A 13,026-nucleotide genomic window follows, 5' to 3' on the forward strand; every position below is an offset into this window, starting at 1 on the left:
CACAGGCCTCCTGTATGACACAAGAGCTACTTTGGGGGCAAAGACATTCCAGAAAGGCATCTAGTCTTCATGAAATGACATCAGGAGATGGAGAATCCACCACTTTCCTTGGTAGCTTGTTCCTGTGGTTAATCATCCTGACTGTTGAATATTTGTGCCTTAGTTGTAATATGAATTTGTCTCTTTTCACCTTCCAGCCATTGAGTCTTGTTATGCCTTTCTCTTCTAGATTCAAGAGCCCTTTAATACCCAGTATTTTCTCTCCATTAAGGCACTTCAACACTTCAATGAAGTCACTTTTCAATCTTCTTTTGATTAGCTAATCAGGTTGAGCTCTTTCAATAGCTCACTAGAAGGCATTTTTCTCCAGCCCTCAGAATCTTTGGTGGCTCTTTGCTGCCCCAGCTCCAATTTCACAACATCTTTTTTAAATGAGGACATCAAAACTGAAGGCAGTATTCCAGTATCAGTCTCACTGATGCCGTGTCACCTCCTGTGACGTTATTGACATAATATGTAACCGTATCATAGAGAATCATAGAATCATAGAATCTCAGGGTTGGAAGGGACCTCAGGAGGTCATCTACTCCAATCTACTGCTCAAAGCAGGACCAATCCCCAACTAAATCATACCAGCCAGGGCTTTGTCAAGCCTGACCTTAAAAACCTCTAAGGAAGGAGATACCACCACCTCCCTAGGTAACCCATTCCAGTGCTTCACCACTCTCTGAGTGAAAAAGTTTTTCCTAATATCCAACTTAAACCTCCCCCACTGCAACTTGAGACCACTACTCCTTGTTCTGTCATCTTCTACCACTGAGAAAAGTCTAGATCCATCCTCTTTGGAACCCCCAGTCAGGTAGTTGAAAGCAGCTATCAAATCCCCCCCTCAGTCTTTTCTTCTGCAGACTAAACAAGCCCAGTTTCCTCAGCCTCGCCTCATAAGTCATGTGCTTCAACCCCCTAATCATTTTTTGTTGCCCTCTGCTGGACTCTCTCCAATTTATCCACATCCTGCTTGTAGTGTGGGGCCGAAAACTGGACACTGTACTCCAAATGAGGCCTCACCAGTGCTGAATAGAGCGGAATGATCACATCCCTCGATCTGCTGGAAATGCCCGTACTTATACAACCCAAAATGCCATTAGCCTTCTTGGCAACAAGGGCACACTGTTGACTCATATTCAGCTTTTCGTCCACCGTAACCCCTAGGTCCTTTTCTGCAGAACTGCTGCCCAGCCATTCGGTCCCTAGTCTGTAGCAGTGCATGGGATTCTTCCGTCCTAAGTGCAGGACTCTGCACTTGTCCTTGTTGATCCTCATCAGATTTCTTTTGGCCCAATCCTCTAATTTGTCTAGGTCCCTCTTATCCTATCCCTACCCTCCAGTGTATCAACCACTCCTCTCAGTTTAGTGTCATCTGCAAACTTGCTAAGGGTGCAGTCCACACCATCCTCCAGATTGTTAATGAAGATATTTAATAAAACCGGCCCCAGCACCGACCCTTGTGGCACTCCACTTGATACTGGCTGCCAACTAGACATGGAACCATTGATCACTACCCGTTGAGCCCGACCATCTAGCCAGTTTTCTATCCACCTTACTGTCCATTCATCCAGCCCATACTTATTTAACTTGCTGGCAAGAATACTGTGGGAGACTGTATCAAAAGCTTTGCTAAAGTCCAGAAATAGCACATCCACTGCTTTCCCCTCATCCACAGAGCCGGTTATCTCATCATAGAAGGCAATTAGATTAGTCAGGCATGACTTGCCCTTGGTGAATCCATGCTGACTGTTCCTGATCACTTTCCCCTCCTTTAAGTGGTTCAGAATTGATTCCTTGAGGACCTGTTCCATGATTTTTCCAGGGACTGAGGTGAGACTGACTGGCCTGTAGTTCCCTGGATCTTCCTTCTTCCCTTTTTTAAAGATGGGCACTACATTAGCCTTTTTCCAGTCATCCAGGGCCTCCCCCAATCGCCATGAGTTTTCAAAGATAATGGCCAATGGCTCTGCAATCTCATCGGCCAACTCCTTTAGCACCCTCGGATGCAATGGATCCGGCCCCATGGACTTGTGCTCGTCCAGCTTTTCTAAATAGTCCCGAACTACTTCTTTCCCCACAGAGAGCTGGTCACCTCCTCCCCATACCGTGCTGCAGAGTGCAGCTGTCTGGGAGCTGACCTTGTCTGGGAAGACAGAGGCAAAAAAAGCATTGAGTACACTAGCTTTCTCCACATCCTCTGTCACTAGGTTCCCTCCCTCATTCAGCAAGGGGCCCTCACTTTCCTTGACTTTCTTCTTGTTGCTAACATACCTGAAGAAACCCTTCTTGTTACTCCTAACATCTGCGGCTAGCTGCAACTCCAAGTGTGTACTATTATTATTCTCTTCTGATTTCTGAATCAGTTTTGTCATCCAGGTGTGTTTCCAGCTGTTGAGTTGTGGGGGAGAGAGGCCAATTCACAATGTCTCTACCGCCCCCTTCATAGTTTCTTCCCACTTGCTAGGAAGTACCTTTGCTAGGATGTGAGTCAAGCAGTGCCCATTGTCGCTGTGCTATCTCGGAGAAGTCTGCATTGTACCCGGTTCCTGGGATAGTCCTTGGGAGTGTGGATCCCTTTAATGGGCCAGCAGCGAGTCTGGCTCCTCCATTGTCACACCTGAAAGGCTGGTGGTGGGCATTTCCCAACCTCATCTCAGTAACACACACAGAGCAAAACTTCCCAGCCAATGCTACACACACAATCCAACACAATAGTAATGTTCAACAGACCAAGACTTTTGAAATGATACCTCACCAGGCAGACTTTGTACAAACCGTATCATCATTATATGCGAGCAGTGAATATGGGGCTTCCAGGGTGCTGCTTTGAGCACAGCGAGCCACCCCTGGGCTGACATTGCAATGGAGATGTACCCTTAGAGTCCATCTCTCCTGGGATAAAGATGACAGCATGGCTGGCCTGGACCATCTGACGTGGGCTCATGGAGCTAAAGCTGAGAGGCTAAAAACTGCGGTGCAGATATTTGTGTTCACACTGAAGCCTGGGTTTGGAAACCCTCACCCCTCGTGGGGTCTCAAAGGTTGGGCTCAAGCCCATCTGTCTGCCCTGTAATTTTATAGTCTTGCAGCCCAAGCCCCATAACCCTGAGTCAGCTGACCCGGGCTTTGCGACAGGTGCCCTGGGTGTGTTAATCGCAGTGCAGACATAACATTAGGCTACGTCTCCAGTGCAATGAAACACCCACGACTGGCCCGTGTCACATTAATCAGGGTCATGCGGCTTGGGCTGTAAAGTTGCAGTGTCCGTGTCTCGGCTCAGGCTCAGTCCCCTGCTCCAGGAGCCCAGCAGGTTGGGAGGGGGTTTAGCAAGTGGAACTGGTAAAACCGCAGGGGAGTATTACCCTGGCCTCATGGCATTTCTCCATCGGTCTGTCTGCTCTGGGGCAGGGACAGAAACACGTCCTGCTGCTTTTGTTATTTCAAAGGGCGGTTTAGGATTTTCATTCTCAGACACGGTGCACAAAACAGGACTCAACCCTCGGCATAAACTAAACGAGCTGCCCACAGATTCTGGCAGCCACAAAGAGCATTTGGTGTGAGAGCTCAGACCTGCCCCTGTCCCAGAGGGACGGGGTCGTCTGTGAGGGGACTGGACCACTGACCTATCAGCTCTTAACTCCCAAACTTTCGGTAACTCTATCCTCAGGGCCTGTGAGTGTAATTTAAACCATAAGAAAAACCACACTAGGCTAGACCGAAGGTCCATCTAGCTCTGAATCTTGTCCTCTGACAGTAGCCAGTACCAGGTGCCCCAAAAGCAACTCAGTAAGGTACCACTGGAACTTGAACCCAGGATCTCCTGTATACAAAACAGTGGTTTTAGCCAGCTAAGCCATGGTGCCTACAGCTGCTGAAAGGATCATGTCTGCACACACCTGACTCTGCCAACCTCCATCTGGGCCTGACAAGCTTTGCTGGTGTTTGGATTCAGTAAAGTAGAGGAGCAGGGGAAGTTTTACTCCCAAGGTTCTTTGGACAGGTCTACACTACAAAATTAGATCGGTGTAACTACATTACTCAGGGGTGTAACAAATTTACCTCCCTAAGCAATGCAGTTATATCAACCTAACCCCGGTGCAGATAGCGCTGTGCCAACAGGAGGGCTTCTCCCATCAACATAGCTTGGGGAGGGGCTTGGTTAGTGAAGATGAAGAGAATAGGTGGCCCATGGCTCTTGCATTTGGGGATGCTGGGTGTGAGCGCTGGAAGCTCCCTAGAAGTGGGGGGCCCATTGGTGCCCAGACCATGGCACTGCCCCCCCACCCTTCTCCTCTCTCTGAGGACCCTCCTGTGCTCCCCCCTTGCTCCTGTTTGGCCACTTCCCACCCCCCTCTCTTCCTCTTTGGCTGAGGACTGCTGATCCACCTTTCGCTTGCTCCTCTCCTCCCCCAAGGCCTTCCTGCCTGCTGCTCGTGCCTCTCCACCCCCTACCACAAGGTCTGCCCACCAGCTGCCACCTCCCTGACCCGTCCCTGCAACCCACCCTGCCCACTACCCCCACCTCTCTGCCCCTCCCCGGAGACCTGCCCTGACCACTGCCCCCACCTTCGAGACCTGCTCTGCCCACCGCTCGAATCTCTCTGCCCCTCCCCTGAGACCCACCCTGTCCACGTCTTTCTTTGGTCATCTGTTGTTATTCCATGAAGCATCAAGAATGGAATAAAAAGATGAGTTTACTCCAGGCTTAGGAAAGAAAGGAGCCACCAACCCCCCGGCATTGCTGCTTTAGTTAAAGTGTTTTAATTAATCAGCTATTGAATGTCCTCCCTATGCCCCTTGTGTCACCAGAGCACATCCATGCTAGCAGTTCTTGGATGGCAAGAGAGAGCAGTGCACTGTGGGTAACTATCCCACTGTGCAACTGGCTGCAGGGTGTTTTGGGAAGGGTTTGCAATGCCTCACGGACTGGTACAGCATCACATGATGCAGGTTTCTCTATCCCACCGTTCCATGGGCATCTTACTAGATTACCAGCTGCTTTTCAACTGTGGTGTGCGTGGCGGGGTAGAGACAGTGAGTGTGCTGGGGAAGAGTGAGTGTGTTGAGGTAGGCAGGAGCGGATCATTATTATCCCTACTTGAAAGAGGGAGAAGCTACGTCTGAGAAAGAAGAATTGACTTGTCTTAGGTCACACAGCCAGTCAGTGGCAGAGTTGGGAATAGGACCCAAGAGCCCTGATTTTCAAACTAACCATCGGATCTTGAATTTCAACATTGAATGACCTCAATAAAATGTCCTCAGATGAGCTCCAGACCAACAACAGTGCACAGGAATTATTCAGCAAGTATTTGAGGAGAACTGCAATGTTAGAGAGAATCATGAACTGCTCAGAGACCATTAATCTAGAGAAGCAGCAAAATTCATCAAACACAGAACTGGTTCTGACTTATTTACTTGGTCTTAAAAGAGACCAACAAGGACCTGAGTCTCCTCCCTGTCAATAACCCCCTGCTCAGCCAATCAGGGATAGAGACTGAGGGCGGGAGGCTGAGGGTTCTCACCAGAGAGCCCAAAGGATGGCCCAGGTCACTGGTGAGGATCACTGCCCAAGCACTATTTCAGCCCCACATTTTTGGGTGGACCTCCCACAGTGGGAGCTGCAGAGCACTCCCCGGCAACACACACACACATGCCTGGTCTACACTGGGCATTTAAATCGGTTTTAGGAGCGTAAAACCGATTTAACGCCACAACCGACCACACTAGGAGGCACCTTATATCGATTTTAATGGCTCTTTAAACTGGTTTCTGTACTCCTCCCTAACGAGAGGAGTAACGCTAGTATCGGTATTACCATATCGGATTAGGGTTAGTGTGGATGCTGATCGACGGTATTGGCCTCCTGGCGGTATCCCACAGTGCACCAGTGACCACTCTGGACAGCATTCTGAACTCGGATGCACTGGCCAGGTAGACAGGAAAAGCCCCGCGAAGTTTTGAAATTCATTTCCTGCTTCCCCAGCGTGGAGATCTCATCAGCACAGGTGACCATGCACAGCTCATCAGCACAGTTAACAATGCAGTCTCCTGAGAATCGTAAAAGAGCCCCAGCATGGACTGCACGGGAGGTACTGGATCTGATCGCTATCTGGGGAGAGGATTCAGTGCTAACAGAACTGCGTTCCAAAAGACAAAATGAAAAAGTATTTGAAAGAATTTCTAAGGCTATGACGGATAAAGGCCACAGCAGGGACTCAGTGCAGTGCAGAGTGAAAGTTAAGGAGCTCAGACAAGCCTACCAGAAAACCAAAGAAGCAAACGGAAGGTCTGGGGCAGGTCGAAAAACATGCTGCTTCTATGCTGAGCTGCATGCAATTTTAGGGGGCTGCGCCACAAGTACCCCACCCCTGATTGTGGATTCCGAGGTGGGGGTTGTAATCTCTGCCATGGCTGAGGATTATGCAGACGGGGAAGATGAAGATGAAGAAGAGGAGGAAGACCTAGCAGAGAGCACACAGCACTCCGTGAGCCCCAGCAGCCAGGAGCTTTTTATCACCCTGACGGAATTACCGTCCTCCCAGCCCTCACAAGCAACTATCCCAGACAATGACGCCATGGAAGGGAGCTCTGGTGAGTGTACCTTTGCAAATAGCAAACTTTGTTTTTTAAGCAAGCCTTTTTTAATGATTGATTTGCCCTGAGGACTTGGGATGCATTCGCAGACAGTATAGTTACTTAGAAAAGTTTGTTAACATGTCCGGGGATTGAGAGGAAATCCTCCAGGGACATCTCGATGAAGCGCTCCTGTAGGTACTCCAGAAGCCTTTGCAGAAGGTTTCTGGGCAAGGCAGCCTTGTTCCGCCCACCATGGTAGGACACTTTACCACGCCATGCATGTAGCAAGTAATCAGGTATCATTGCGTGGCAAAGCATAGCAGCGTATGGTCCCAGTGACTGCTGGCATTCAAGAAGCATCCGATCTTTATCTTGTTCTGTTATCCTCAGCAAAGTGATATCGTTCAGGATAACCTGGTTAAAAATCAGGAATTTAAGTAAGGGGGGTGCCCATTTTTCTACTGGGTTCGTGGACTGCAGCAGCTTAAAAAAAAAAACTTTCCTGCACGTAGCGAAGCGGGGGGAGGGGAGGAGTGAAATGCCGATGATCTTCACCGGCGATCTTCCCCAAGCTACCAGACACACAGTGGGTGGGGGGGTGGGATGGTTGTTGATTAGCAGGGAGCTAGCGTGGTATTAGCCATGCGTTGGGGGGGAGGGGTAAATCACTACAGAAGCCGAAAGACAGTGGCTTACCATGGCCGCATGCAAGCTGAATTCTGATGCCTGGACCTGTGTCTGTGAGATCTGTAACTCCAGAGCTGCAAGCACTCACTATTAAGATGGAAAATGCGACCTTGTAGGGAAATCACATGTGCTAGGTGAATAGTGCTGTTCACTGTGAAAGAGTATAACCATTGTTTTGTAAAATGTATCTTTCTAAATATTTATCTCCCTCATGCAGCTGCAAATTTTTCAACCATCCCTCCTCCATCCCAAAGGCTAGCACAGATAAGGCGGAGGAAAAAGAAGACGCGAGATGAGATGTTCTCGGATATTATGGAAGTTACACGCAATGAAAGAGCTCATCTGAATGAGTGGAAGGACGTGGTATCAAATTACAGGAAAGAGGCCAGTGAACGTGAGGACAGGAGGGATGAACGTGAGGACAGGAGGGACAACCGAGATGAGAGGTGGCGGCAGGAAGACCGGTAGGAAAATCAGCGGTGGCGGCAGGAAGATCAGCGGTGGCGGGATGCAACTCTGGGGCTGCTGCGTGATCAAACTGACATGCTCCGGCGTCTTGTGGAGCTTCAGGAACGGCAGCAGGATCACAGAGTGCCGCTGCAGCCCCTGTATAACCACCCTCTACCCTCACCACGTTCCATATCCCCCTCACCCAGACGTGTAAGAACGCGTGGGGGGAGGCTCCGTGCACCCGCCCACTCCACCCCCGTGGACAGCCCAACCAGAAGGATGTCGTTAATGTGAATTTTTTTAATGGCCTTCTCCATCCCTCCTATCCTCCTCCCAAACCACACCCTTACTTCTCTCCCTCTTTTTATAATGAATCAATAAAGAATTCATGCTTTTTAAATGAGAGTGAGTTTATTTGCATAAGTAAGCTGTACTCGAAGGGGGAGGGGGAGTTGCTTACAGGGACTGAGTCAATCAAGGGGGTTGGGTGTTCATCACCAAACACAGCAGTCACACTGTACCCTGGCCATTGATGAAGCTCGTTTTCAAAGCTTCTCTGATGCGCACCGCTTCCTGGTGTGCTCTTCTAATCTCCCTGGTGTCTGGCTGCGCGTAATCAGCGGCCAGGTGATTTGCCTCAGCCTCCCACCCCGCCATAAAGGTCTCCCCCTTACTCTCACAGAGATTGTGGAGAATACAGCAAGCAGCAATAACATAGGGGACATTGGTTTGGCTGAGGTCTGAGCGAGTCAGTAATGTGCGCCAGCGCGCCTTTAAACGGCCAAATGCACATTCCACCACCATTCTGCACTTGCTCAGCCTGTAATTGAACAGATCCTGACCACTGTCCAGGCTGCCTGTGTATGGCTTCATGAGCCATGGCATCAAGGGGTAGGCTGGGTCCCCCAGGATAACGACAGGCATTTCAACATCCCCAACTGTTATTTTCTGGTCTGGGAAGTAATTCCCTTGCTGCAGCCGTTTAAACAGAGTAGTGCTTCTGAAGACGCGAGCGTCATGAACCCTCCCTGGCCATCCCACGTGGATGTTTGTGAAACGTCCCTTGTGATCCACCAGTGCTTGCAGCACCATTGAAAAGTACCCCTTCCGGTTTACGTACTGGGTGCCCTGGTGCTGCGGTGCCAAGATAGGGATATTGGTTCCATCTATCGCCCCCCCACAGTTAGGGAATCCCAGTGCAGCAAAGCCATCCACTATGGCCTGCACGTTTCCCAGAGTCACAACCTTTCGTAGCAGCAGCTTAGTGATTGCTTTGGCTACTTGCATCACAGCAGCCCCCACAGTAGATTTTCCAACTCCAAATTGATTCCCGACTGACCGGTAGCTGTCTGGCGTTGCAAGCTTCCACAGGGCTATCGCCACTCGCTTCTCTACTGTGAGGGCTGCTCTCATCTTGGTATTATGGCGTTTCAGGGCAGGGGCAAGAAAGTCACAAAGGTCCATGAAAGTGCCCTTACGCATGCGAAAGTTTCGCAGCCACTGGGAATCGTCCCACACCTGCAACACAATGCGGTCCCACCAGTCTGTGCTTGTTTCCCGGGCCCCAAAATCGGCGTTCAATGGATAGAATCTGCCCCATTACCATCAGGATCTCCAAAGCGCCGGGGCCCGCGGTTTGAGAGAATTCTGTGTCCACGTCCTCATCACTGTCATCGCCGCGCTGCTGTATCCGCCTCTAACTCGCCTCGGTTCGAAGGTCCTGGTTCAGCATATACTGCACGAGAGTGCGCGAGGTGTTTAAAACATCCACGATTGCGGTATTGAGCTGAGCAGGGTCCATGCTTGCTGTGCTATGGTGTCTGCACAGTTCACCAAGCAAAAAAGGCGCGAAACGGTTGTCTGCCGCTTTCAGGGGGGGGGGGTGAGGCTGTACCCAGAACCACCCGCGAAAATGATTTTTGCCCCATCAGGCACTGGGATCTCAACCCGGAAATGCCAAGGGGCGGGGGAGGCTGCGGGAACTATGGGATAGCTACGGGATAGCTACCCACAGTGCAACGCTCCAGAAATCGACGCTAGCCTCGGACCATGGACGCACACCACCGATTTAATGTGTTTAGTGTGGCCGCGCGCACTCGATTTTATAAAATCTGTTTTACAAAACCGGTTTATGCAAATTCAGAATAGTCCCGTAGTGTAGACGTACCCTCAGTGAAGCTTTTCCCGCACTTGCAGCATTCGTAGGGTCGCTCTTCTGTGTGGATTTTCTGATGAGAGTTAAGGGTATATCTCTGAGTGAAGCTTTTCCCGCACTCACAGCATTCATAGGGTTTGTCTCCTCTGTGTATTCGCTGATGCCTACTAAGGGCTGAGGTATGATTGAAGCTTTTCCCACACTCACAGCATTCGTAGGGTCTCTCTTTCGTGTGGATTATCTCATGTCGAATAAGGGCTGAGCGGTAATGGAAGTTTTTCCCACACTCACTACACGTAGTCTCTCGCTTTTCCGTGAGGATTTTCTCCTGGGACGTAGTTTCCTTGAGGTCCCTGTGAGTTCCCTGACAATCCATGGGTTCATCCACTCTCTCCTCTGAGTGGTTTCCCTGCTCTCTCTCTGGTCTGGGGTAACTTTCACCAGCTTTTCCCTGCTCATGGGGGCTGGACACACTCCCTTTGGCTCTTCGCAGTAATTCCCCATGCGCTTCGGCGAGCTCAGCATCTTCCTGGTGAGGATTCTGCTCCTCGCTCTCCCTCACCACCCCATCACCTGCTAGAAGAGAGGAGAAATCTGAGAATTGGGGATGGAAAGGCAGAGAACAAACCCAAGTAAGTGCTGGAGAGACAGAAAATAAAAATCAGGGACTGAACTCCCCGTAACTCTTCCCCACAGGGGACAGTGGAGGGGATCAATTCTGCTCCCCACCCAGGACCGGCCTTTGGGGGGGCCGTATGGGTGCCCCACCCAAGGGGGTGACAGGCGCAGGGTTTGGATTCCCACCTGACCTGCTGCCGAGAGGCTCGCTGGGCTGATGAAAGCGGCACAGGGAGGCAGATAAGCAGCTGTGTGGGGAGTGGGATAGACCCGAGCTGCAGGGGGAAATTGGATGACCAGCCGTCAGAGTCAGGTGACTGCTCCGGAGCAGAGGGGCTCCTCTCCGCCCTGCTCCACGTGTGCAGCTGCTGCTGTTCCTGTCCCCCCACCTCCCGTTCACCCCCGGAGTCGCCCCGTCCACCCCCGACTGGCAGCATCCTCCTGACTGCTCTGCAGGGGGGAGGTGCTGATTGATGGCGGGGTGATCCCCTCCCCCCAACCCAGGTACCCGATTTCCACTGAGCTGGGGTGACGGGACGGGGGAATCTGCATGTGCTGCTGCCTCTCTGGGGCCGGAGCTGCCGGAGCTGCTTGTGTCTGAACAAGCCTAGTTCAGGCTCCTGACCCTGAGAACTTTCTTAAAGAGACAGCGCGCTCACTCACTCAGGCACATACTCCCTTCACACACACACACACACACACCAGGGCTCCCTGCATCCAGGTCACTTCCCCACCTGGGCTGTGCTGAGACATCAGGAGCAGCTGCTCTCCTGCCCTCCCCTTACACAGCCTGCAGGGAAAGCGACCTGGGTGCAGGAAGCCCTGACGTCGCTCCTTGCTCCCCTCTCCCAGCCCCCCAGGGCTGTGTGGGGCGGGGGAGCAGCAGTCCAGTGGGGGAGCGAGCAGCAATGCCAGCTGCTTTGTGCATCCAGGTCAGGTTCCCCACTTGGGTGCTGGGGGGGGATGCCGGGGTTAGAGGCAAAGGGGGCACAGTGCAGAGGTTGAGGGCACAGGCAGAGTGGTGCAGGGGGTAGCAGTGAAGGGGCTGCATAGAACCTTAAAATATCAGGGTTGGAAGGGACCTCAGGATGTATCTAGTCCACCCTCCTGCTCAAAGTAGGACCAATTCCCAACTAAATCATCCCAGCCAGGGCTTTGTCAAGCCGGGCCTTAAAAACCTCTAAGGAAGGAGACTCCACCTCCCTAGGTGACCCATTCCAGTGCTTCACCACCCTACTAGTGAAATGGTTTTTCCTAGTATCCAACCTAGTCCTTCCCCACTGCAACTTGAGGTCATTGCTCCTTGTTCTGTCATCTGCTACCACTGAGAACAGTCTAGAAACATCCTCTTTGGAACCCTCCTTCAGGTAGTTGAAAGCAGCGATCAAATCCCCCCTCAGTCTTCTCTTCTGCAGACTAAACAATCCCAGTTCCCTCAGCCTCTCCTCCTAAGTCATGTGCTCCAGCCCACTAATCATTTTTGTTGCCCTCTGCTGGACTCTTTGCAATTTTTCCACATCCTTCTTGTAGTGTGGGGCCCAAAACTGGACACAGTACTCCAGATGAGGCCTCACCAGTGCTCGAATAGAGGGGAATGATCACATCCCTCGATCTGCTGGCAATGCCCCTATTTATACAGCCCAAAATGCCGTTAGCCTTCTTGGCAACAAGGGCACACTGTTGAGTCTTAGCCAGCTTCTCATCCACTGTAACCCCTAGGTCCTTTTCTGCAGAACTGCTTCCTAGCCACTCGGTCCTTAGTCTGTTAACAGTGAATGGGATTCTTCTGTCCTAAGTGCTGGACTCTGCATTTGTCCTTGTTGAACCTCATCAGGTTTCTTTTGATCCAATCCTCTGAATTGTCTAGGTCCCTCTGTATCCTATCCCTACCCTCCAGCGTATCTACCACTCTTCCCAGTTTAGTGTCACCTGCAAACTTGCTGAGAGTGCAGTCCACGCCATCCTCCAGATCATTAATGATTGCGGCACAGGAGTGGAGTGCAAGGGCTGGGGTGAAGGGGGCACAGTGCAGGGGTTAGGGGCTCAGGAGGGGACAGTGGGGTGCACGGGGGGCAGAGGTTAGGAATGAAGGGGTGTAGGGATTAGGGGTGCAGGAGGGGGAGCTGGCATTTGGGGCAAAGGGACACAGTGCAGAGGTTGGGGGGGAAGGGAACGTGGGTTGCCTAGGGAGCCCATGGGAGCCAGGGGCACCAAAATGCAAGTTTGCCCAGGGTGCCATTTCCCCAAGGCCGGCCCTGCCCACATCCCATCCAAACACTCAGTAGGAAGGGAGGGAGCTCCAGCCAAGGTGTCAATCATCATCTGTAGGAAGCCAGGAGTGAGATCTGCTGGGGACTGTCCTGAGCTCACAGAGTCTGTGTGGGGAATCCCAGCGGGTTCTCTCAGGCACTTACAGTTTCTGGGTTGGTTTAATGTTTCCTCACCTGTGCAGGGACTTCCCAGGATCTCGCTTTCCACTGAACCAGGGAGAG

The 13,026-nt window shown here is 51.5% G+C and overlaps 1 protein-coding gene across 1 annotated transcript in view; it reads right to left on the reverse strand.

Annotated features, from left to right (window-relative positions):
* The window catches only part of LOC123356632, a 1,710,063-nt gene that overhangs the window by 990,102 nt on the left and 706,935 nt on the right, over window positions 1–13,026 (reverse strand). The window contains 1 exon segment of the mRNA XM_044999989.1: window positions 9,961–10,174. Within this exon segment, the coding sequence (XP_044855924.1) occupies window positions 9,961–10,174 (214 nt within the window).

Source organism: Mauremys mutica, chromosome 26, assembly GCF_020497125.1.
Source record: "Mauremys mutica isolate MM-2020 ecotype Southern chromosome 26, ASM2049712v1, whole genome shotgun sequence".
NCBI lineage: Eukaryota > Metazoa > Chordata > Testudines > Geoemydidae > Mauremys > Mauremys mutica.